This window comes from Coloeus monedula, assembly GCF_965178545.1.
Source record: "Coloeus monedula genome assembly, chromosome: 1".
NCBI lineage: Eukaryota > Metazoa > Chordata > Aves > Passeriformes > Corvidae > Coloeus > Coloeus monedula.
In genome coordinates, this window is record NC_138781.1 from 72,908,982 (window position 1) to 72,935,819 (window position 26,838).

The 26,838-nt window shown below is 38.2% G+C and overlaps 1 protein-coding gene across 4 annotated transcripts; it reads right to left on the minus strand.

Moving 5' to 3' along the window:
* Positions 1 to 1,405: 1,405 nt before the first annotated feature.
* Positions 1,406 to 25,847, minus strand: PRP4K (pre-mRNA processing factor kinase PRP4K). Of its 4 annotated transcripts, XR_014226907.1 has the most exons (19): positions 25,770 to 25,847; positions 20,805 to 21,998; positions 17,693 to 17,866; positions 17,270 to 17,425; positions 16,453 to 16,534; positions 14,998 to 15,208; positions 12,493 to 12,566; positions 11,042 to 11,132; positions 10,517 to 10,664; positions 9,160 to 9,297; positions 7,815 to 7,968; positions 7,265 to 7,379; positions 6,640 to 6,791; positions 6,091 to 6,177; positions 4,644 to 5,416; positions 4,085 to 4,130; positions 3,479 to 3,565; positions 2,608 to 2,653; positions 1,406 to 1,574 (listed from the first exon to the last, which is right to left on the minus strand). XR_014226907.1 is itself a non-coding variant. In XM_082292757.1 (15 exons), the coding sequence occupies exons 1-15, from the start codon at positions 25,805 to 25,807 to the stop codon at positions 5,213 to 5,215; spliced, it is 3,018 nt and encodes a 1,005-aa protein (XP_082148883.1). In that variant the 5' UTR covers positions 25,808 to 25,847; the 3' UTR covers positions 3,597 to 5,212. The 4 variants fall into 4 exon arrangements, 1 of the variants encoding a protein (XP_082148883.1); XR_014226906.1 differs by having other exon boundaries at positions 1,406 to 3,565; positions 4,644 to 4,778; positions 5,139 to 5,416; XR_014226908.1 differs by having other exon boundaries at positions 1,406 to 3,565.
* Between the last annotated feature and the right edge of the window lie 991 nt (positions 25,848 to 26,838).

Genomic DNA, 26,838 nt, shown 5'->3' on the forward strand with positions numbered 1-26,838 from the left:
TCAAACCCAGACCATTAAATACCCTTTTTCCTGCTACGACAGAAGACTACGGAAGGTGGCTACCAATGAAGAAATTCACCTGCATCCTCTAAAAAACCATATTTCTGCCTGATACTGTGTCAGATTCCATGACAGATCTGCCTCTCCAAAGGGAAAGGCCTAGTGTAGCTGCAGGTTTAAATTGGCTTTCAAAGACTTGAAGAACACGTCAGTTTCACTAAGAGTCTGTGAAAAGGTCCATTTCCTGTACCAACAGAGAATTAGGGTTTTAACGTGTTACTGGCAATCAAGAGTGCTTTCTTCTCTGCCTTCTTGTGCCCAGTAACCTTTGTTATCAGCTCCTTTCTTTTTAAAGCTGTACCGACTTTCTTTGCTTCTTACTCTTGGTAGCTACTATCAGTCCCATTCTTTAGACTGGGGGTACTTGAGTTATCCTCAGTGACCCCCTCCTAGTTTCTTTCCACAAGAACACAAAGCCACCCTTCATTGCACTCTCACTTAAAAAGTCACTTCTGAGACTGAACCATCAACAGTTACTCTATCAGTTATGGCCTATTTGTTTATACCTGCCCATAAGAAGCTTTAAATTATTTCTCATTAACTTAAACCAAACACTGAATCTCTGTAAATATTCATGTGTTTTCATTATTTTATAAATAATTAGCTCATACCTACTTTATAGAAATATCTGGGCCACAATCATCAAAATCAATGTTTATGATTTATGACTAAGACAGTGAAGAATTCAATAGGTGTATGATGGAAGGAAGGCCAAGGTTTTACATTTAGAGTAAGTATTGTCACAAGTTAAAATTAAGTTTTAATTATCTGCGTACTTAGATGAACAAAACTTGACATGGATGTGTAGAACACACATGTGGTAGTCCCACTTCTGTACCCCCACACAAATATACTTAATAATGTGATACATAATTTACAAGTTATAAACAAAAACACACATTCCCTCCCACTTCACTTCGCTGCTACTCCCAATCTATTTTTTTTCCCTTATAAAGATTAATCTGTAAGTACATACGACTTCCCTCTGCTGCAATACAAGGCAATTCTTTCCCCCCCAACTCAATACAGGTTAATACCTTGCTATAAAGGATAAAAAAAGGCACAGTGAAAAGTAAAGTGGATTCACATGAAATCTTTGGTGCTTAGGGGGCTTCCAAAACCATGGGAGACACAGAGACGCAACTTAACAAAAGCTCCATTTTACATATTCAGGAAGACTTTTCCCAGAGATTCTCTAATGCCTCTGATACCAAAGGATACAACCCCATTCAAAGAACTATACTTAATTTCTAGTGCCTTTAAAACTTGTTCATACATTTCATAGCTTTGCAGTAGGAGATGCAGGCACAACAGAAGACAGGATGCAGGCAAGTTTTAAGCACAGTTTATTAATTTCAAGCAATTGCCACTTCTCAACATTCTCCACCCACGTTACAATTTTACACATGCTGTAGAAGATCCCTCTATCTCCAGCAGTATCACAGTCTGGTCTGCCTTCTGTGTGGGGGTCAATACACACATAAAGGTTCTTCAGAAGTTTAATGCCACTTACCCTATGTATGGAGATAAAGTATTATTAAAAAGGTTTTAAAGGAATCAACTATTAAAAACTCTTAAACAATAATTAATTTTTAAACTAAGTAGTAGACACCAAGGTAATAAGAACACATTCTAATTCCACAGGGCTGGAATCTTGTTTTTTCTGAAGGCTTGGAAAACTGAGTATGTTAAATGTGAAGCTCCTTGTCACCATGAGGGAGAAGGAAACAGAAATCAGCACAGTAAATTTAGCCAAACTTTCTGTATGTAGGACCTCTAACAAAGACATAAGTTAAAAATTCATGCTCAGGAGGAGAATGGAAGTTATCCTCCCTCTTAGATGAGCTGAGAAATTGTTCATTCTGTTGCACAGCTGTTCTGTTTGCACCCAGCCACAACCATGAGAATTCATCTGACTGTGGCAGCCACAGCTACTCTCCTCGCCTCAGAGACCTCAGGCTACAGGGACAGGCATTGCCCAAAACTGGAGAGGGTCCTTAACAGCGTCAAAAAATCCTCAAGTCCAGAGGTTTTTGAAGCTAGCACTAAAGATTTTTCTATTGTTGCCCACAAGAAGTATCAGCTGGATGGGAGACTGAAATCCACTTGTTTTAAATAACCCCTGCCAGTTATTCTCTGTATCGATAATTGTTTGACAGAATTGAAATAAATAATGAACCTACTGAAGTTAAAGAAAAAAGTGCGTCATCTGCTTAAATGTTTACTGGTTAACGCATTTATTTTAACCAAATATAATGGCCAGATTTTCTGCCTAAATGTCATAGACTTTGTACTGCTCAGTCTATCATTTTAAGAAAACTACATTTAAAGAGTAATGCTTATTTACCTACATTTAATTACAATAAAAAAATCTCTTCAACCGGAAACAAAACAATCTATGTAACAAATGCTAATACAGCAAGTATGTTTCAGGAATTATCAGTAATGCAGCAGTGTTAATCAATTCTATATTGAAATGCTGGAAACTAAAAGACTGAGACAGAATTAGATGAAGAGCATTTTTCATATCTTTTATAGGACAGAAACCTTTGTTCATGTCTTCTGGTAGCCTTCATCTTCTTTTGAGCTGCACCTACAACACAAAGAACAAGTAAACGAGCAACTTTATGCTTCTCCAGAACAGCTTAAAACAATTCTGTAGGTATTAAGGGGCATCTTTTCTACTGCTTTGTTTCTGTATCACCAACTCATTTCATTGTTTCATATTCCTATTTTAAGAATAAAGTACAAAGCAACAGAAAGAATAAGCTATTACTACATCTGTGTAAAAGTGCCCTCAGAAGTGCTGCCTATGTTGTAAAAGTGCAAGTTAAATACAGAAAGCGTAACTAGCAAGCAACTAGTGTTTCACTAAACATGAAAGCTAACTTCTTTCATTTCCTGTATGAAAAAGATACCTTAAATATGTGGAAATAGGGAGAGATTGGTTTTTATTAGTAATTTTACAATATAAATTGAGAAGAGACAGGTTGAAGGTTCCAAATAGGCATACAAAACCACCCATCTCCTGCTCGTTTTCGTAGTTAGTTCATTACACCTCCTGGGTGGGGTATTCCCCACCAGCAGAATGACCTGCTTTGTGGCATTTTTCCTCATTCTTGAGTGCACTAAGAGTGCATGATTGTTGCCATTATGTACCTAGATGGATACAAAAATCCTTCTTAGTTCAAAGTATTATAAAGTACGTGAAACCAGTGGGGTTTTCACAGCCTGTCAGAATATATTAATAAAAAATGAAAAGATGAACTTCTTAACATCGTCAAAGAGAACATTAAAACAGCAGTATGGACCTGAAAAAGTTGTTTCTGTTTTCCTCACCCTGTATAACCAACTCAATTGTCTCAAGCTCTTTTAACTTGTTGCTAAATGTTTATCTACACATGCTGTCAGAAATAACCTTGTTAGGAAGGTGAAGTTGGTGTCTCAGCAAATCAGACCCATGGAGTAGGCGTTGAGTGGCCTGTGACTCGCTTTCCTTTTTTCTCTTTCAGCACCATCAGAAGGAAAAGTGAGAAAAACAGCACAAACATTAGTTAAAGCCTGAATTTAATCCCATGTCCTACAGGAATAATTTCATTACAATGAAAGCAGACAGACAGTATCTGTAGGGTTTTTTGCTTTGTTTTTAAGCAGTGATAATTATTTATCCAATTAACATAGCCTATAGCTCTCCCAAAGATCATAACATTTAATCATCCCTTTAATTAAATGATTAATAGGAAATGCAGGGCCGGGTCTTACAAATTACCTGATTTACCATCACTGAAGACAGATTCTTTTAAAAATGGCTACAAATGCCTTGTTCACAAAAGACTTTATTATCTAATGATGCATACTGAAAACATACAGAAATCTGCATGGTCCACTTTACATGCAGCAGAACAATCTTCACTTTACAATAAGTAAGTGTCAACTGTTTTATGCAAGAGACAACACTTTAAAGTCACATTTCTTAAAGAAAAGCTTCATTTACAAAAGAAATAAAAGGTAAAGAAGCAATTACCGCTTTTAAAAAGCAGCTGCTTTGTTCAAGAGTGGAAGGTTTATGCCTGTATTGAAAGACAACATGATCACAAATAATGAAAACAATGAACAAATGAAACACTTTTAGCATAAAGCAGTACACTTTCAAAATGACATACAAATAGTTAAAAATTTCATTATGTTGTCTATCTATCCTTTAGATATAAGGTCTTTCGAATGAGATCCCAACATATGTAATTACTAAATGAAAACTCTTCTGTAAGTATTGGTTCTATGTCATAGTGAACTGTATTTAACAAAATGTATACAAAGTCTATAGCAAGTTGATTAAAAAAATTAAAGTAATAAGAAACAGTACACTGAAGGCGCTCTATCCATCAAGTGCGCTCTCTCCCAGTTTTAAATGTGATGAACAGAACAGAAGTTGTAACTATGCCACAGTTGCAATGCCAGAAAATAAAACAAGATCATTTCTCAAACATGCAGGGAATTCTGCCACAATGCTATTGTCTCTCATTTGTCAGTTGTTCCAGTAAAATAACAGCTTAAACACCGGTGATGTTGATGGGTTAGCTTACCTTCAGTGTACTGAAAGTTGTACACAACCTGCTTTAAAAGAGGAGACCATCCCTGCGGGCAGGCTCAAGAAGGAACAGACCCCCTTCGGCACTGACTACACCAAGGGCATGCTGCTGTGGCCTGCACACACACACCTAGGAAAATGTGAATATAAACAGCATTTATGCTGGCCATTTTGTAAAGACAAAAATGAAGCCAAGTCTGCTAAAAACAAATCAACCACCCAGTATTACTGCTCTCTTTTTTTTTTTCTTTCTTTTTTTTTATAACAGATGCTTTTTTCTTTTTATAATATATACGAACTGCAACCATATACATTAGCATTGTACTTTTGTGCAGTCTTGGCAATTAAAACAGTTCTACAGTGAAAATTTTCACATAAGACACAAAACAGAATTACTCTAACATTTCTAAAAGAAATATCAGCCTTGATGTTAATTCAAATGTATCATTTCTTCCTCAACTTTGCAGGGGAAATATTTATGTTTATATACATTAATAACTGCTGTGAAATTTCTTCAGTCTTTGTATCTTAATTAATCAAACCCTTTGAACTTCTTCATCTGGTTTAAATTTTCTCCTGGATGAAGGCGTGCTGTAGAGCCTGGTTGATGCTAATCCGTTTAGCTGGGTCTAGCATTAGAATCTGGTCCAACAAGTCCTTTAGCTGGTGCACTTTTTTACGCTGGTCTTCAGGGAGTCGTTGGCACCCAATCAAGTCTGCTAATAGGTCCTTGGTTGGATTAATGGTGCTCATAACAGTAACCTTCTCCTACAAACACAAAAATGGCAGCCTTGTAGAACAGAAGTAATGCACAAACTCCCTATCCATCCCTTTTGCAGAGCTTCAGCAGCAGCTTTTCTGCACGCTTGTCTCGTGTCAGAGCAGCAACACCCTTCCCCCACACGGCCTCATAAAATCATCACAGGGCAGAAAAGAGTGGAAAACACACTCTTGGGGGGAGGCCACCAACACAGGCTCACATGAACCTAACATCCCAGTTAACTCAGAACATGGAAGTCCACATGGAAAGTCCTATATCTGACCACTATTTCGTGATTCTTCTTAAATATGGTATGTCAAAATTATACCAAAATTAATAGCAAACCTCATACAACATAACCACATCATACGGAAGTTAAAAATCCTTCTACAAAATGAAGGCAGAATTTCTTATACTAGTAATCTAAGGACAGATTATATGGAGGCACCCTGTATATCTACCAGATTAAATTTAGATTTCTCTTAATCGTGTTCCTACATCCCAGGAAAAAAAATCTTTTGCTGTTTTATAACTCTGTAATCTGTCCACACTGCTGCAAAAGGACTTTCTAATAGCTTATAAAATCTTGTTTTTAATTAAGAAGCCAAGGTACATTTGAAAGACCATAATAGTAGGAAAGCTTGGAAAAAGTGATGGGTTAGTCAACACACAGGGGACTTACCCTTTCCGTCACTTTATCTACTTCTATATACATAAAGTTGAGATTTTGATCAAAGTGCTGATCTTTGAACACGCCTTTTCGAATCATCTGGAAAATGAGGAAGAGGCAAGAGTTTCAGGCAACTTCTCTGTGTCTTACAAATTTCACAATTAACATCAATGTCTACTAATTTATTGCAACATGAGTAATTTAATACTAATAAAAAAATGTATCAAAAGGACAGGAATAAATGTTCGAGATTGAAAACAAAGATACAGTTCAAACCCCTTGAAAAAGGACACAGTATCTTTTATTGACTTACATTTTTTTTCAGGTCACTGCTTAGAAGGTTTCTGCTTTCACTTTATACTTAGTCTATGAAAAAGAAGCTGTATACTTTCACTTCATAAGATTTTAAATCAGTATAAATTACACAGTCAGAACAAAGTCTATTACTTACTGTTAAGAAAAAAATGTATATGATAAGAAACAGAATTCCAGGAGAACAAAGAATGTATCTTCTACTGTTCATTACAGCAGTTTCAGATATTAAGTACTTATTTTTCTTACCTTGTTTGGCATCTTTCCTTTGAGATCCATGGCAAGTTTCAACATATGATTATTGGTTTTGCCAGGAAACAGTATTTTTCCTGTGTAAAGCTCATATAATGTGCAGCCTACAGACCACATATCTATACCATAGTCATAGATTTTTCCTATAACTGAAACAGAGCAATTCCAGTTAATTCCATAAAGGCAGACTTTGATATAGTATCACAAAAGCAGACAGATGAAAAAATTCTGATTTGTAAACTATATTGGTGCTGCTCCTCTTAGGAATAAAAATTTACCATAAAAGAAGGATGTAAACCTTTTAGCTTTTAAAGTACCCCTATTTTAGAAGGGGAGGTTTTTACCTAACACCTAAACTGATCAGCTTTAAATTAGCAAAAACCAAGAAGTCAGAACAATACCTCTAAATTGAAACATAACTATAACCCATCAGAGTGACTTCTCACTGAGCTGATCATCAACATACATGAAGAATCACACAAACATGCCTTCAAAGCCTGAATTTTTGACAGCCATCATACTTTCAGAGTCATGTTTCGCTAAGACTAGAATAAATCCAAGTCAAATTTTCATCTGCTAATACTGGCATGTGACAGATGTAGCTAATCCAAAATGTACTTACTGATTTCTGGAGCTCGATAAAATCTACTAACTAGATAGGGTGTGATGTCATTATCTGCAACATGTGAAGCTGAGCCGAAATCACAAAGCTTTAGTATTGTTTTAGACTCATTCACCTGAAAGTTAAAACATAAATATCCATTAGCAAAAGAGAGGCGTTAAGGACCTTTCCCCATCATCTCACTCACATAAACAAAATCTCCATCCAGACTCAAACAACCTACTTCCATTTTGCAGAAAGCAAGAACATCTTTCAACTATTGATGGGAAAATTCCAAATATTTCTCCCATGAGACATTGTCTTACTTTGGAAGATCTGCTTTCTATGAAGATGGAAGTGGATGAAGGTTTGTTTGGAAAAGATTTTATTTAGATGCTGTATTATATTTCTTCCTTACTATTTATACCACAGTATCATTTTATATCAAAGTGTGAACCCTTAACATTTTCAGTAAATTTGACTTCACCTAAATTAACAGAATATGAACTTCAAATACTTCATTTTACACTACAGACCATGCAAAAAAAATTTTAATTATTTTGTTACTTACCAAAATATTATCTGGTTTAATATCTGCATGTAGGATATTGCATCTTTTAAGAAGTTTTAAAGCCAGGAACAATTGCTGGCTGTAGGAACGCACAGCTTTAATATGGAGCCCAACATCTTTCCCATACTTCTTCAAAACCTCTCGTAAATTCATACTGTTAAGGGAAAGGGGGAAAGAAAGAATTGGAAAGAGCTTAACAAAAAAACCATAGCGGCCTCTTAAACTCTGAGACAAACTTGAACAAACCAGTTAGCTTTAAGTATTTTTTGAGAAAAGCAGCATTTGACTTAACATACCACTCTGTGAGCTGCAAAATTGAAATAAAAAGGCTGGTCAATCAGATCTGTCCTATATTGTGTAATTACTTACTAGACTGGACTTTACTTAGTTCAGAGCATACTTTTTAATCAATATTGATTTGACAGGATTTATTTGCACATGAACAGCATTTCCTTAACAACCGTAAAGCCTTTGTACTCATTTTCTTCAGAAATAAAAGAAAAAGGAAGCATGCGAAACATAAAAAGTTGAGGAGATTTTTTTGGTGACTTAAGCAGCATATGAAAAGACCATCATTCCAGGACAAAAACAGTAATTGGACATAAATAAGGTACAAGCGTGTTATCAAGAGATAGTGCAGGACAAGACAATAGTTTGTTCTACAGTTAATTAATGAAATATGATAGTAATCTCACAAACTTGGCATTGTTTCAGTATATAACTTATGCTCACCCCAAATATGGCTAAAATTGAAATATGACATACACAGAAAACTCAGGATATGAACAACTGATGTCTCTAAGTAGGAATGGGGACTAAGGCAATTAATGTATCTGGATCTACCATAAAACAGTATTTACAATCAACCTGTCACAAGAGCTTAATTACTTGAACAGAGAGTGAGCTTGCAAAGAGCCACTGAAACAGTTTTCTTCCTTAGACTGTTATTATATAGGTACTCTTCACAGAATAAACAGCAACTCCTGAATCTCTCTGGGAATGCATTCTTAACAGAAACCCTTAAAATGATGAATTATTAAAACTAATAAAAATACTGACATACACAAAAAATCATTAAGTAGCACCAGTGAGAGGAACCATACATGATCTTGTTTCAAATATTTTCTAGGCAGAAAACTCACAACAATGCTAAAAGTAAATCAGAAATAGTTCAGTAGTCTGTGATTTGTGCCTGCAGACAATTTTTTTTTGTTTCAAAGTTCCTTGCATTCTTGAATCTTGGCATGAGAACAAGGTATCAAAACAACAGCCAAACCCAGCAAGGTAAAGAATGCTCAGTAGTACTTTACCTTCTACAGACAACCCCAAACATTTGTCACCTTACCTGAGTGGCTCAAATACCAGACAGAGATGTTGTTTGTGGTAGAAATGCCTGAACAACCGTAGACAATGAAACTTGTCATCAGGATCAGCATCATTGAGTTTCTTTAAAAATTCCAGTTCTTTTAGGCCAGTTTTTTGCCTGAAAACAGAGAAATGTGATTATAAAACAAAATCAGTTAAATTCTAATATTTTTTTAAATCTAGACATTCACTTGTTGGTTATAGTTATCCAGGAATGAGAAGTGTCTTGTCATTACCTAACATACCACAGCTAAAAAAACCGAAACCACAGCAGTGGGGTTTGCTGTCAGTGACTACACACTGGGTTAAGTTTATTTAATTCTTGGATCTTCACTGTACCATTGTAACCTACTTATCCTTTCCTTCTCACTCTCAGTTGCATGTAAGGCTAAAACTGGATTTTGTCCTGTAATATGATAAATTTTAAACAGCACTCACTAGAGTAGCTTACTTTTTAAAAAAAGTACTTTGCCACATACAACAGTATTAAAAGAAGATTTAAACTGAACTGACTATAGATTCAATTACACACCCAAGCTTATTACCTGTACAACACACCAAACTAAAATAGCTTAATCACCCTCCTTTTTGCCTCTAAAACTTTTTTAGATACTTATTCATGTAACTAAAACTGATCCAGTTATACACACAGTAAGACAACTTTTAAAACTTCCAAGGTAAGAGACATGGAAAACATTTTCATTTAGGTTGTCTTTAACAGAAGAGGACACAGTGACTGTATAAACACTGCAGCAGATGGTAAAAATGAGTATTGTAGACAAGTCCTCAAATGACACAGTTTAAGAGATCTTACTTGTTGACTCATTCTGAAAGACCTCTTTTTTTTTGTATTTCAACAGTGAGAGTCCCATCCCTTTTTATCTATCTTATATACATACAAACATTTAGATAATATACAGAAATAATTAAATGTATGGAAGTCTCTTTGTAAGTTGCAGATGACTGACTGGGATCCAACCCATACCCTGCCAAATAGATTTGGTCCATTGAAACAGTCTACAACTCCCATCTCAAAAAACATACGGCTCATAATTAGCTGTAACCTTGTTTCTTGATATCACTGCTCCCTGCGGTTTTGCAAATGAGAAAGTGCCTGATGAAAGTGCAAGTACCCTTCTTCCCGTGATAGCTGTAAAGAAGTGTGGATACATAGTCCTCAAGCGCTTCCCATTATCTGGCTCATATTAGCAGAAAAGGCAGCAATCACAGCTGTTACCTGTTACTTTACTTGAAACAAAGGGAGATTCAAATCACATCATGAAAAACTTCCAGCTGTTCCAAGTGTTTTATTACCACCAAACAAAAACATTACTTACATAAGTTCATTGTTCCTGATGATTTTCACGGCTACTTCTTGGTTTGCTCTGGCCATGTCCCTGGCTCGCACCACGTTACTGAAGACCCCCTGACCAGTGTAACCATAGACATTGTAACGTTTATCTAAAACTTCACCTATATTAACACCTGAGGGAGAAAACCAAGCAAGTTCAAGTTACAAGGGATAAATGTAATGGAACTTTTCCAGAAAAATAAACCATTCCCTACCATTACAAAATATGAGGGCAAATAGCAAAATCCTTTAATTTCATGGTGTGCAATGTTTTGTAGCACCTAGCTTGGTGGAGATTATGGGGAACAAAGGGTGATTCTCCAAGTCTGGAGTCTTTTCAAAACTGAGGTTAAAATCTGCATGCTCATTTCATCCATTACATTACACACTCAGAGAGGGCTGTGGGATACATCTACATTAGAACAAAATTTCAATACTTTTATACATGAGGATCTTCTCCACTCAGCACCCTCACTCTATTTGTCCTTGCTGATAAACAAACACAACTCACGGTAATAGCCTTCTGCATCTGTCCAGTTATCCCTGAGATTGGGGTTTTCTTTGAAGTCTTTTCCAAACCCAGCAGCCCTTAGACGAGCACTCTGAAATAAAAATAAAAGTAACAGCTTTGCTTGTGTGCTCTGTATTTTCCCTTGACGTTTATTTACCAAAGCCCTTTTCCCCTACTGAACACAGTTTCTCTTCACAATACAAACACACTTATCTTGCAGGAGAAAGAAACAACTTACTGTTATTTACATATCGGTATTTAAAGACTGATGCAAGGAAAGAGGATGAGATCAACCAACAGAACTATTATTAAACATAAATGGGCAAAGTTTCAATTAATACAAGGAATTTATACAAGTCATGTTAGAATGCACATTCTAACATGTAAGTAAGACTTCTTATTTACAGTAAGTTTATAGTAAAAAAATATAGCAATTTGCAAGGAAAACACAACTGTTTAAACCTTGAATTTCTGTTCATTACATGCCACTTGTTTCATACTGTTATACATACAAACGTAACACTTCTACAATTGCTGTTGACATCTCTTAACAGACTGGGCAATATCTTGTCACAAATTCAAAACTATAAGTAGTAAAGTGTATCTTCAATTGAACAACAGCTTCTGGAAGGGGGAGCTGCTCACAAGCCATGTAAATCCCCACTTGTAACTTCTGAACTTTTAAAAATGCACCCTCACACACACACACTACCCTTCAAGTATTCATCTTTTTCCAAGTCACAGTGTTACGAGAGTAAAACCATGGCAGCCGATGTTACATCCGCCATAAAAATTCTCCAGCTAATTTGGTTTAAGTTAAGAAGAAAGTTCTTGTCTTTACTTATTTCTCAGTGTTGTGCATCAGCAACAATACAGAGGATCTATAGAGAATGGCACATAAAGTCTCAAAACTAGTCACTGGACTGCCAATATCTGAAGGTCACTGCAGGACATTTAGAGAAAAGGTAATGAAAATGTGTTAAACGAGGAAATGTATCTTTTCACCCCCAAAAAAATCTCCAAACAAACCACCAGATTACCCCAACATAGCATCATTAGCCAATTTCAGTATCTTACCCATTTTTTAATTAACCATATGTGAACCTCTGGAAAAAGCTCATATTTAGAACATTGCAACATGGTAACATTAATAAAAAGCTGAACTTATAAATAGATTCATGTTTTTACCACGTCCATTGTATTCAAACAGCAGGTGAATTGCCAGTTGCTTACTCTGGTAAAACTGCCACTTATTTCAGCAGGTTTTATTTCACTGAAATACTAATTAAGAACCAATTTGCCTGCCTTGGGTGACCAAAAGATTAAGAACATACAAGTCACTTAGCTGCACACACCTTTACAAAATCAAAGTTCTCACAACCCTCAGGTGACAGTGACTTACAAAAATCAAGCAGAAAGAGTCATACATTTCATCTCCAAGAATTACCTACATCAAAGTATGCAGCAAACATATCATCTGATTCTGTGAACATATCGGGAGCTAGCAGCTTCTTCTGAGATGAACCTTAAAATGAAATTTAGATTACTCAGCATGAAAAAAGATGTCAAACAATAACTGTTGCCAGTATAATTTGGCACTTAGTATCTTTACAACATAGTCTAAGATCAGTATATTGGCAAACAGGTAGCTCTACTAACGTTTCTAGCAAATATGATTTCACATATTTGACATTCTAGAATATAAAACTCAGAATAGCTAAGTTCTTCCAAGCACTCAAAAATTTATACCTCCTTGAAAAATTACATATAATAGCTTTCAAGTAAGCATAGCAGAAACAAAAAAACTACGTACTTACATGCTCCCTACAAAGAATGCCTATATAGATGTACGTATAAAAAGAAGTATAAAATGACTATGTGTATACATTCAAAAATACAGTCATGTTTTCAATACACAAGTTCAGGCTTTTCTGTTAATCACAAGATGTTCTATGAAAACCCAAAGTTTTAAAGCCCAGAAATTCTTTCTTTGGAAAATGTTTTCTCCAACCCTGCCAAAAAGGACCCGGTGTGTAGCTTTTAGTTAAACACAATGTTTACTACAGTGTTAAAGAGAAACATTTTTGTTATGGGCAAGATTATCCCTCTCTCACCTTTTAATCATCTTTAAATCCCAAAGACATTTTACTTGGTTGATAAGATAAAAGCAAAGAAATACAAATTAAGTACACATTAACAAAAACAAGCAAACTTCAAACGATTTCATTCACGCACACATTACGGCAGCCCTCTATGAACATGGTAAATCAGAGGCCCCCCCTTCACTATGCAATGGAGAAAAATAAATGGCTAATTCAGCTCAGAGGCTTCAGGTCTCGTGATGCACACAGCCAACCACTTCCACACCAAAGAACTAGACTGAAATGTGACAGCATAAAAAAAATCATCCAGTATACTGATACCACTGTTTCAAGGTATAGACCTGTCACCTGACACTTGTGGGGAAGCAGTTTACACCACTGTTTTGAGCTACAATCCCTTCCAGAAACTTCCTCATATTTTCCTTTTAGTTCCAGTTACCTGCACTGGGCTACAATGAATTATTGAGTAGTTTCTTAGCAACTTATTACCCTGGCCCTGTAAGTGGTCAGGAAAGAAAAAAAAAATTACTCTTGTGGAGAAAGATAACCCACTACTTTCAGCTGTTGTTACAGCCACCTCCAACCCAGGACCTTACCACCCAGATGTGAGTGTAACTGATCTGGTTTTAAAAACCTTTTTCACATGTCTATGTGGAAAACGCCTATGTAGTTAAGACTTATATTTTCATATGCTTTAGTATACAAAACTAGAGAGCAGTACATGCTTTGACAAAAAAGGAAAAACACACTGTCTGTTAGACATAATAAGTCTAAACTTGGGGTATGCAAAGAAAGCACTAGAACAGTTCTTTTTACTGTTCTAATTTTGCAGGAGAACAATCTGAAAACACACGACTCAAGGGAATGCCAGGATAAACTACAGAGCAGTACAGCAGTCCCAAAGAGATGCAGCTTTATTACTTTGAAGAGAAGCATCCACTAGAGACAGTGTATTCAGCCCCCAAGGATACGTGTAGCGCAGGACATGAAATACAAGCTAACTGCAACTCTTCCTTGAAGGGGTTGGGCAGGCTCCACAGCCCTTGTTAAACAGTGCTATTGCAATTAAACTGTAGAGAGAAACCAAAGCAGCTTAAACTAGCTCCAGTATGACCACACAGCATCTACACACACCTTTGACTACTTGGAAGATGGACAGTAATCCACTTTCAAACCACAAAAAAATCAGCAGACTTTCAATACTACAGGGTGCGCTGGGAGATGTTCCGCATTCCTTTTGCTGCAGCTGGCACAAGGCAGGTTTTATATCAAAATTTGTTTCATTTCAATATTGCTGTACAATAGAGTACATACAGGGGGGAAGAAGAAGAAGAAAATACCTATTTCAGCAATTAGCTATGCTGCTAAAATGGACTTAGTAGCAACGACCCTCAAAAGCTTTAATAATTCTAAATTACTACAGACCCACCTATATTCTTCTGTCACAGTGGCTTTGACCAAAAAAAGGTATAAAAGGAGCATAATTTCCAAGCCACAAAAAATAAAGTCTAGGACTATACTAAGCTTCTAGGAACACAACATGCCTAAGTGAAAAGAAAAATTTGGAAGGGTAATTCTTAACCACAAAGACAGACATCATTATTTGCTCTTCCAAATGTAAAGCACAAATCGTGTTATGAGTTATTAGAAATACAGAGAACATGTTCCACTCATCCTTCCTAATGAGGAAGATTTATTTAAATGCTATGTTTTAAGCACCATAATATTTGTGAAAATGTTCATAAATTCCATCCCAAAATTCAATCTACTTCCAAGTCTGGAAGTATGTAAGTAAACTAAGCCAAGTATCTGAGCTTTCATAAATTGCATTAGAGAGATTTCAGAAAACCTTACCATTGTTCTGTTCAACTGTCATGAGGTTGTGCTTGGCTTTCACTGATGCCTCAAATGTGTCCACATTTTCCCGTTCATACTCCTTAACATCAGCAGCGACCCTTTCTAGGATGTCATCAGGAGAATTTGAGCGACTGCGTGTACTACTTTGAGGGCTGCTTGGTTCAGATGGTACAGATATGTTACTGTCTTCTGTCTGGCCTTTGTATTTCTAAAAAGAAATTTAATTCTTAATCTCACCGTCACACCTTATCACAATTAAAACATTTTCATATCCACCTTTTCAATGGTCTGGGCTTTCAGCTGAAACCTTAATCTTTGCTTTCATAATCACATACATCTCTAAAGACAACAGATTATTTGCAGAATGGGATACAACTTCTGAAAATTCATTTTGTCACAATGCACCACAGCCCAGACCATAAGACTGAAACATTCATGTGTGTTCTTTAGGTCTTTGTATTTCTGTAAAAAGCAATTATTACTCAATATTAGTTATTTCGTTATGCACAACAGAATGTCAGCAACAACAGATTTATTACTAAACCGTCCTGGCACAAAAACACTGAAACACAGTCTCTGAGGAAAAATTAATTATTTTATATCCTATATTCTAGAATATTTCTCGGTTTTATTAGTGTTATGGCACAGAAGAGTAGCTTTTAGACTCAGTTTTTTAATGTGAACTGGAAATCCTATTTATTCACTCATGTTGAAAAAATCCAGAAGAATTTAAAAACTTCAAACATCTTTGCAATTTTTGTTACCCTTAAGTACTATGAAATTATCCAGACCTCACTTCCTATTCCAAAAGTTAAAAACCAAGATGAAAAAATGCTGCTACTACTCAGCTGTCAAGGCTGAACTATTCAATAAGAAAAGCAGAGGTTTTCTGTTTAGGGAATTCAGCTCTGAGATTTGCTTCCTGCCTGCACCAACATCAGGTGTAACCAGTCTTTAAAGAGAATTTATATAGTTTGGCTCAGTCATAGTTCTGAAGGATTTTACAATGAGAACCCATGAGAGAGTGGCTTTACAAAATTTTGGAATCTGACAACTTCCACTTGAAACAAACTGACCAGTTAGGTTAATTGATATATAGTTATATATATCTGTTACACTGACATTATTATATCAATGATACAGCTAGAAAGAAAACCTACAGATGAACATAACTAAAGAACATTTCTGACGTGTCTTACGACCGTCAGAGAATGTTTAACTGTAGCAAAAAATGACTGTAGCAAAAAATGACTCACAGAAGCGTCACTTCAGTTTTAAAAGCAATGCTGTGACAATAGAATTGTAGAGTTTAAGAGAGACTAGCATTTACAATGAGCTAACTGCAAAAACATAGCAAGAGGAATTACTATCATAACACAGCAATAGGCAAAAAGCCTTCCTTTACCCTGACACTACATTAAAACCACAGAAGTAGTTCCTATGACCACGTACCTGAACAATTGCTTGCCGTTGTAACCTCCTTTGTCTTATCTCTGCTTCTTCATCCTCTTCTTCCAAATCAAAGTCTTCAAGGCTACAAAAATACGATTTTTTAATATAACTTCATAAACATGTAATTATCTACTGTATTTTACCAAGTGCAGTTCCTTGGCATATAAAGCACAGAATATATTAAAACAATAGCTGTTCAAGTGACTCAGAAAGCAATGGTGTATTAAATCCCACTGCATATATCTACATTTCCTTACAAAGAAAATTTATCTCTTGATATCTCTTTGGGACTTTCTGTATTCCATTTTTAATTGCAAACAATTAGCAGCCATCTTTCAAAAGACAACAAACAAAAAAACCTTGTTCCTTTTCACTGAAGCATCATTCTTCCATAATAATTTGATTAAGAATGCATACTCTTGCACAATTGAACAAGCAGATGTCGAGGAAATATAAACACAATTTGCAAACAGCAGTTAATCCTTTCAGCTATTAAAGTTTTTCCCCAAGCAGTAAGCTCTGGTAATCAGACCAAAAGTTTTCACAAGCTACTGATCAAGTTGAATTTAAAAACCTAATGATATATCCTCCCCTCAGGTCTGCCCACTAGCCAACAGGTCTTGCTATTTTTTGCATATTCCAAAATTTTTCAGATCCTCCCAACAGTAATCTGACAAGATCACAAGTACTAAGACATAATTATGGTTTTAGGTGACAACTCAAAAACTACACCATGAAGATAAATGTTAGCTCGTTCTTGGTATCAGTGGAACTGTAGGTTTTAAATAATCAGTGCAAGTTAGAAATATATTCTTACTTTTCATCTGATGAAGACTCCTGTTCAACTTTCATGCCCTCAGAAAGACTACCTTTAAATTTGTCTTCTTTAACTTTGCTTCTGCTCCTACGTCTATGGCCACCACGTGACCTGGACCTCCTTCGAAGGCGAGATCTACTTCTCCGACCTCTATCCCTGTTTGATAAGAATAAGAGATTTGGATTTGGGGAAGGCTTGTTTTGGGTTTTTTTGAGAAGGAAAATCTTTTCAGAAAACATAAATATACACAACGATTCCAAGTAATAAAACAATTTAACTCATGGAGGACAAAATTAATTTAACTGTGCGAGCACATATTAACATGGACAAAAAACCCAGCATAGTCTTTTTACATGTAACATAGCAACCCTTATTCTTCCTGTAATCTTACAAAACATACTTAAAAACACAGGGTGTCTTTACCTCCTTCGAGGAGATCTACTCCGCCTTCTGGGAGATCGGCTACGTCGAAGAGGTGTTCGAGATCTCCTCCTGATGGGGGACCGAGACCTTCTTCTGGATGGGGACCATCTGCTGGGTGGGCTGACATCCTTTGATCTTTCACGTCTAGACAAAATGTCATCCCTGGTCCGTGTTCTTAAAACAGAGGAAGAAAGTGGTAGTAAAAATCAGGAGCAAGCTGAAAACAAATCTGTTCTCTCTAAAAACTCACTCTTACTGCAGGTGAGGGACCACCAGATGGGCTTCTGAGGGAGCGACGGATAAGAAGGCTGCAGAGCTGGCTGCCCTTCCTGCGTGTCTCTCCCCACTCTGGGAAGTGTGTGCCCATACAAAGATCTAGTTCAGGACAAGTCTGGAAACAGCTCCTTAATTACTACCACAAAGCTAAGAGAGGTTTTAAAACAATGCTTGTGTTTAGGTCCTACAAAAATAGTGGCCTGTTTTCATGTTTACCAGAAACAGCATTGAAACAATACATAAACAATTATTCTCGAGAATTATTTCACCACCTTCCAACCATGGTATTGAAATTTAGGCTTAGGATCATGCTACTTCACAGTAGTGACAACACTGACTGTTTCAATGTGGGCACTACAACTGCACGGCTTCAACATTTCACACATTCTAAAACAGCCGATGCAAACTAGAATTCTTAATTAAAATGCAAACTAACCCTTCTCAAATAAAAAAAAAAATTCAAGTCTGATACTATATACACTATTTAAAATTTGTTTATTTTTGTCTATACAGATTCACAATTATCCAAGAAAAAAATCCTTGATGGGACTACTACATTAAGAAGCTCAATTGCATGATAGCAAGAGTTCAATCAAAAATTGGAAAGAATATGAATTAAAAATTAAACAACTATTCTAATGAGGTTGCATTAGAAATTGGAGAATAGTTTCACACTATTTCAAAGGAAATGTTGCTACACTATTTTCCTGCTCCTTATTTTTGATTTTTTTTTAATCAAGTTGGAACAACTTATTACAGGTGTTATAGCTCATCAATGAACAAAATATCTTGGATCTGAAAGACTAATTCCACCCATTCTGTGATTTTTTTCATTTGCTTCATCAGTTTCAATTACCTTAACTACAGACAATGATCAGACATACAGAAGTGATGCAAAATAGTAGACAGCGGAGCAACAGGAAAATTTATATGTGAAATTTACTTGTGAAATTTGCATGTGCAGAGTACTGGCAGTTTCTACAAGGAATTACTGTACTCAAATGCTGGAGTAGGCCAATACCTTTAGCCCAATTAATTTATATAATGTTCTTGTGAACAGTATTACATAAAGAGTCACAGGATGAAGAGTTACAGGCTTCTTGACTAACAAAGCGGTTGTACTGCCAAAACCCAATCAAAATATCTGTTACAAAAAATAGATTAGTTCAGAGATCACAGGGATGAGATAAAAAGTAGAAGATGATTAAGAATTCATAGTAACATCACACAATGAGTAACTCCAGTCAAAGACCTGAGAAGTGTCTTACAAGATTAGAATACTGGAAACAAACTTAAAAATGAAATTACTGGGATTTTTTTTTTTTTGTTAAAACTGTTCATTAAAGCTCCTGAAATTCTCTGGCAGTTTGAGTAATTACAAGTAGTTAAAACTTGAACAGCAGTTTGAGTTAGTTAAGGTGTCTTACAAAGAAAGATTATTTCTGCTGATCTGCAAACACCTCCAGCAAAAAATATTTTAGTAGTCCCCCACTCACATGCTGCTCACCACGCAGTTACAGAAGTATGAATTTGACAGCAAAATTCTAGACACATGCATCACTTGAAATAAGTGTCTAGACAACTAATTCAAACTGGCTGCAAAGCAAGCTGTCAAGAAAAATGAAAACTGAAAGATGCAAAATGCTACAGAGGAAAAGTCAACTACTATGCCAGAAAAACTCAGTGGTTGGGCCGACACATTCCTGATTTACTGAAAAGCAGCCAGATAAACTGGCAGCATTTACAATCCTTGCTTGATCGGGTTAACACCACTGGGGCCATTCTCCAAAGTACCCAAAGATACCCCATACCTGAAACCAGAGTAACCTTCAGTGCTTCAGGCTGAAACTTTCACATTTTTAGGTGCCCATTTACCAAGCTTGATCTTTTACTTAAATTAGTGGTACATAAGTACTTCCAATTCCAGTTTTAAATTCATACTTCTTAGTTCTCAGACTGGGTGAAGCTAAACCCCTGATACAAAGTTTTAAGTTATTTATTATCCAATGCTGAACTCTTTTGCCTCTTAAACTTCTTACAGCTAATGAATTAACTTCCAAAAATGCATACACTTACATTGGTTCTCTTCTTGGAAACTTGCCATCCAGGCATTATTAGCTTTCAAATTTCAAGGTAACTGCTTTCATAGGCTAAATTTGTCTTTTAAAAAAATGCCAAGACTACACCAATACATTAAACAGATTTCCATCCTTCTCCTTTAAGTGTATGCAAAATATGGTAATTATATACGGCAGTCCAATAACAAAGCAACAGTAACATACCGCTAGCAAATGAAAAACACACAATATTTTAAAGAAAAAAAAAAGACTCTGAGAAGGATATCTTGATATAAAAATTTGCTTACATTCACACATGCTGACTCTATCCATCATTAGGGCTTTTTTTGAGGGGAAATACAGGCTAATTACCCACTTTTAGCCAACGTTAATACATAACACTGGAGAGGATTCGCACTCCACAGAAATTTCAGAAAGCAACAGAACTATTGACAAAGAAACAAAATAGAAGCCAAATTCTGAATCCAACCAGCAATAAAAAGGAGAACACAGTTACAAAACTTGTTCCCAGTAATGGTGTGAGCAGCAAATAACTTGGCACTTTAGCAACCACAAGATGAATTTGCGTATCTGACAGCTGGGAGGAACAGTTTTCTAAAAGATTGAATACATACACAGTAAGCTTATGATATCATGTACAATCTGATTACCTTTTTTAATACCTATTTACTGAATAAAACAAGGAGATAAACACCAAACTAGAAGACAGTTCAGCCCGTAATGTATTTTTGTGATGGCTCATGACATCTTTAAGTTACCTGGGAGAAGAAAGACGCCTCCTTTCTGATTCTCTTCTTTTCCTTTCTGCAGATCTACTCCTCACTCTTCTAACCGGAGACCGGGTTCGAGAGGGTGATCTACTCTGTTTAGATCTACGGTCGTTAAAGAGAGGGGATCTGCTTCTTCTTGACTTTTCACGCTGTTTGGGAGATAAGCTTCTTCCTTTTGGGCTACGGCCAGGTCGTCTAGGGGACCTGTTTTCTTTCCCTGAAGAAGCATCTTTAGAAGGAGATTTAATTGGCTTTTTTTCTTTGTCAGTCTCTGATCTCCTAGGTTTTCTATCTTTGGACCGTGATCTTCTATCTTTGGATTTGCTTCTTAGTTCTGCTGGAGATTTAGATTTTCTACCACGATCTCTGCTTTTGTTTTCATTTACAACTGGAGATTTTCTGCGGTCTCTTGATTTACTTTTATCATCAGCCTTATTTCTATCCTCTGGAGGAGACTTAGACTTTCTGTTTTTCTCCTGAGATCTCCTCTTAAGTATAGGAGACCTAGATTTCCTTGTCTGATCTTGAGACTTACTTCTCTTATAAGGGCTTTTGGATTTCCTCCTTTCTTTTGACTTGCTTCTAGTAGTCTTCTCTTTGACTCCATCAACTCCTGCCTTGGATTTCTTTTTGTCAGATCTGTGCCTAGTCCTTTCTTTTGATTCACTTTTACTTGCTTTCTTGGAACTAGTTTTATTGTCCACAGGTTCTAATTTCCCCTTAGTATTTGACTTTGTTGTAGGTCTTGCTCCATTTCGTGCTTTTTCATTTATCTCCCCCTCTTCTTCAGATCCTGACTCATAACCTTGTAATATTAATCCCATCCCAGACTGGACTTTTCCTTCCATTAATTCATTTTCAAGTTCAGCTTTCAGCAATGCTCTTTGTTTCTCTAAGTCTTCCAGAGGAGCCAAAAAATCAATTTTAGTTCTTTTAGCTGGTCCATCTTCTTTGTCAGAGGCATCAGCCACCTCTTTCCATTTATGTTTCTTATGTTTGTGTCTGTGTTTATGTTTTTTGTCCTTATCATCTTCTGAAGAATGTTTATGTTTCTTGTGTTTACTTCGGTGTTTGTGTTTCTTTTTTTTGTGTCGGCTGTGCTTGTTCTGAGGTTGGTCTGCCTCTGATACTTCCCCATTTTCTTCATTCACACTTTTCTCGGATGCCTCAGCATCCTCAACCCTGCAAAAAACAAAGAGATCAGTACTATAAACTCACTGTAGTCCTTTACCTCATGTTAAGTAGACAGCCTTTTATGATAGAAACTAACTGGCATTTATTCACCTACCTTTGGGAAAATTAAAAATGCACCACTGATTTAAGTAAATTATAACAGCAGATACACTTCCTCAGGAACAGACAGCTATGGCTGCAGAAAGAAATACTATGGAAGGAACAGACAGCAGATGCACTGACAAAACCAAATGTGCGGATGGAATCAATGCTTACGCCTTTACGTTCAATTCTGACCTATCTGTTAATAGCATACAATGGTGCTGAACATTTATCTGTCAGTCCATCAGCATCTGTCACTTTCTGCTCCACTCCAACGCCTAACCCAAGCTATGCCTTTTAGAAGTATTTTCAAGTGGCAGAAAACAGTTGTGCTCCAAAAATCAAAATTTATTTCAAGGTATGACCACCTAATGAAACCTCCTTGCAAAATCTCATGCAGAGCTGACTGACTCTCTTAGCTGCAATTTTTTTCTCTAAGTGTACACACCTGTTAGAAAATCAAGAAATGTTCTAACATGTTGATATTATTTATGCAATACAGGGAACACTACTGAGGAACAGGATAAATTAAAGAAGTCCAATTTCAGAGCAGCTTTCTGATAGTATATAGCAGGCTAGCAGCTTCAAAAAGATGTGGTAATCTTGACACCTGTAAAATGCCATTGGCCAAAACAGCTGAATGTAAGTCTACAGCAGGTTATTAATATAATAATATACAGATTCTTCTAAGAGGAGTGTTTTCAATTAACTATAATTTCTTCAAACAGTAACTTCAAAAAATATAAAATTCGGTCCCAACATTACACATTCCCTTGTATTATCTTCCATAGACATTGAAACTGGCTTAACAATAAGGGTTTTTACAGTGTTTAGCAAATACCTCCTGATCTCCTTCAGAACATAAATTAAGTTACTGTCTCTGGTAATACAGACATTTGCCTTTTGAAATCTGTTGCTAAATATTACAGGTGCCAGAGCTCACCCTTCTACAAACTCACCCCATCTAAACTACAGTTTTGGAATTTACTCATTAATACTTTAATAACTTAAACATAGCACTTTGCTGTATCCCAAGCCTCATTAGGTGAAAAGAAATCCCCCAAACATGACAGTCAGGAGCAGGGGGTGAACGTACACAGAAATGCAGAAATTATCTTCTGACCTCTACTAGTTTCATACAACAGCTGTTTCTGAAGAGTATGATCAATAATCTGATAGAATAAATGTATCAGAGCTATTCTAAACCAGACTTAAAGGACAGCATCTCATTATGAATTTGATTAGTGTCTTCCTAATTAAGGACAGGATCTTCAAGCAGCACACATTTACTCCCTCCTGCTTGAGTTAATGCAAATTCTCATACTAATAAATACAGCTGACTTTTCTGCAAAGTACACTAAAATTATTTGCTAAAATCATTAACAGCTTAGTGCTCTGAAATAAGGAGCTTCCAAAGGGAAAAAACTGTTTTGAGTTAAAAATATAAAATATTCACAGACTTAACTCAAAATGTTGCTTTTCTTTTACAATTTTATTACTACTTCTGCTTACTCAAGGCACACAGAAACGTGTTTTTCTTAATTGCTACCTCCTGACACTCCACAAAATTATGATAAGAGAATATCAGAACAAAAGAGGAAAAAAATGGCTTTAAAAGACTTTATTTTATGTTGCACTTGCCATAAAAAAAAAAAAAAATCTTAAATGCTAAACTTCTCCAATTTGGATTTGCTGTCTGTGACGTTAAGTGAAGAAATGCCAGAAGGAGAATTTTAAGGGAACTATGTGACTTTCAAAATTTCTTTTAGCTGGATACAGGATGCTGTGTAAATCCCCAATTAACAGATTAAGGGTACTTCAAGACATCATAAAAGTATTAAAGACCAAAAAAATCACGTCCAGTCAAGCTGTTCCAGATAAGTCTTCCTTCTCTTAACAGCAGAAAGTGACACCAAAATCTTTAAGGAAGTTATTTTAAAATATCGCATGTATTTTAAAGTTATGCAATAACCTCATCCTAAATTCTAGAAAAGCCAGCTGGCAGCAAAGGTGCCAGATGAGCCACATCATCCCAGCAGTATCTCAGGCCACTACAGACTGCCAATACAACTGCCAGCTGTCTTTGTAACTCAACAACAAAATTAAGTTCATTAATACGCAATAAATAGTTCAAATTTTCTTCATGTACAGGGATAATTTATTTCAAGTAATTTCATTGAACTGTGGATAAACTTTTACTTCAGTTACATGCTTCAGAGGTATAGTGATGTGGATGAAAAAACCTTCTAAGAATATTTTAGAAGGTGATGAGGCAGTCTACATGTTTAGGTGCTAATGGCTTTAAATAGAGAGGAACTGTGACATGATCTTGTTAAAGCCCTACTTTTTCATACTTTTTAATTCAAGAAGAAGAATTACAGGAAGTTCATAAGGATGTGCAAAGTGATTTCACCCATATTTTCCTTCACACAGGGCTCTTATCATCAGCTTCTATCTTACTACTTAACTTTCTCTCTACAGTACTAAACCCTCTTCTTCATGTGCACATGTTTTACAAGGCTCACATGTACTCCCACTGCTTTTCCTCACTTGTTTTCTACTCCCAGGATTAACAATAAAATCAAGCTTCAAATCAAAACTTTTCAAGGCAGAAAAAAATACAGAAAGCAGTTTATATGGCTAAAATATTAATGTAGGAAAGAGGAGAAATAGAGTAAACATTAGATCGTTAACTCCCAGCAGAATTTCCAGAAGACTGTGTTCACGAGCTCCTGAGTGTGGACAAACCCAAACCCCCACGGCACCAACCGGGGTGCCTGGAAAACGCACGCCCGGGAGCCCCGTTCCTGCGGGGAGGCGACAGCGCGATCTTCGCTTCCCAACGGGAGCCGGGAGTTGCCAGTCATTTCGAGGGCTGGAAGGAGGGGCTGGCGGCAACAAATCACTTTCTGCTTCCACCAGCACGGGCACTTTCCATACCGCGAGAGCGGCCGGGGTCCGGGGGAAGGAGGGAGGGAGGAGAGCTCGCCGCAGGGCGGGCAGCGGCTCGGCGGCCCCGGGGCAGCCCCGCGGCAGCCGCTGGCCCGGAGCCCCCCGGCCCCGCTCGGACAGGGTGTGTGGGGGTGTGTGTGTGTTTGAGTGGCGGGGGAATCTCGGGGAGCGCCGGCCCGGATCCGCCTCAGGGATGCCCGAGCCCTGCGCGCCCCGGCGGGCAGCGGCCTCGCAGCCACGCGGAGGATGCTAATCCCTCCCCCGCGTCCCTCTGTCCCACGTCCCCCGCGCCAGAGGCAAACCCGGTTCGCCGGCGGCAATCCCGGTTCCCCGCGGCCGGAGCGCCACCAGGGCGGGAAGGCGCACGCGGGACTCCCGGGGACACGCGCCCGCCGCCGCTTCCCTTCTCTTCCCCCCTCCCCCCGCGCGGCCCTCCCGAATCCACGGGCGGATCCAGCGCTCCAGGCCCCGGCGCGCCGCCTCGCCGCGGGGCCAGCGGCGCCTACAGCAGCCCCTCTCCCCCGGAGCGGCCGCCTTCCCCCATCCTCCTCTCCTTACCCCCTCCTCCCTCGCCACTTCCACCCCGGCCGCTTCTCGTCGTCCCCGTCCCGTGTAGTGTGTCCCCCCCTCCCCAATCCCCTCGCCCGTGCTTCTCCCTCCAGCTCCCTTCTCCTCCTCCCCAAGGCTCCAGGGCGAGGCGCCTCCCCCCCTCCAGCCAGTCCTTACTCGGGCGGTCGCTGCTCGGGCTCGGCCGCGGCGGCCATTTTGAACTTCCGAACTCCTTCGCTGCCGCCGCCGCCGCTGGGAGAGGGCGGGGGGGGACGCGAGGCCGGAAGTGAACCCCGCGCGCGGGGCCGGGAGCGCGCTGGAGGCCCCGCCCCCCGCCTCTAGGGTGGGCCGAGGGGAGGCGGCGGCGGGAATGGGCCCGGCAGCGGGACGGCGGGTTTGGATGAGATACTGGGAGGGAGCTCTTCGCTGTGAGGCACTGGCACAGGTTGCCCAGAGAAGCTGTGGATGCCCCATCCTTGGGAGTGTTCAAGTCTGGCTTGCCTGGAGCTCTGAGCAGTCTGGTCCAGTGGAAAGGTGTCCCTGCCCGTGGCAGGGCTTTGGAACTGGGTGATCTTTAAGGTCCCTTCCAACCCAAGCCGTTCTGCGATTCTGTGATCCTGCTGTAAGGCGCTGCTCCGCTTAGTTTGCCTTTCCGGGCTCGGCCTGGCTGTGCCGAGGAGCAGGGAAGGGGTCGGTGGGGTTTGGGCGCGGGGCAGTGTCTGGGTGCGCTGTGGTGGCTCCTGGGCTGGAGGGTGCAGGTTTCTCACCAGCGTTCTCGTCTTCTAAAAGTAGCATTAGATTTAGGACCTCTGCTGCCTGTCTCCTAACAGGAGCTGTTATAAATGTAACACAGAAAGGCCGTAATCTTGCTCACCTGTAGTTCATTTTTAGTTTCAACAGGTGATTTGAGCAGTCCTTTATGGCATCATTTTTCTCATGCAGGACCCTCACTTCTTTCAGATAGTCGTAAAATCTGCAGACATCCCTAGGACTGGAATCTGAATGTTGTTGCTCCCCAGACTTTGGATAAGACACTTGAAATCATGAAGTGGATTTTAACTCTTCTCTTTATTGTCTTTTCACAGATTCATAGAATATTTGGAGTTGGAAGGGATCCACAAGGATCCTCGAGTCCAACTCTTAAATAAATGGCCTGTATGGGAATTGCACCCACCACCTTGGTGTTACCAGAGCCATGTTCTAACCAACTGCAACTACAGAAAATTAGTTGTTTGCAGTTATTTAA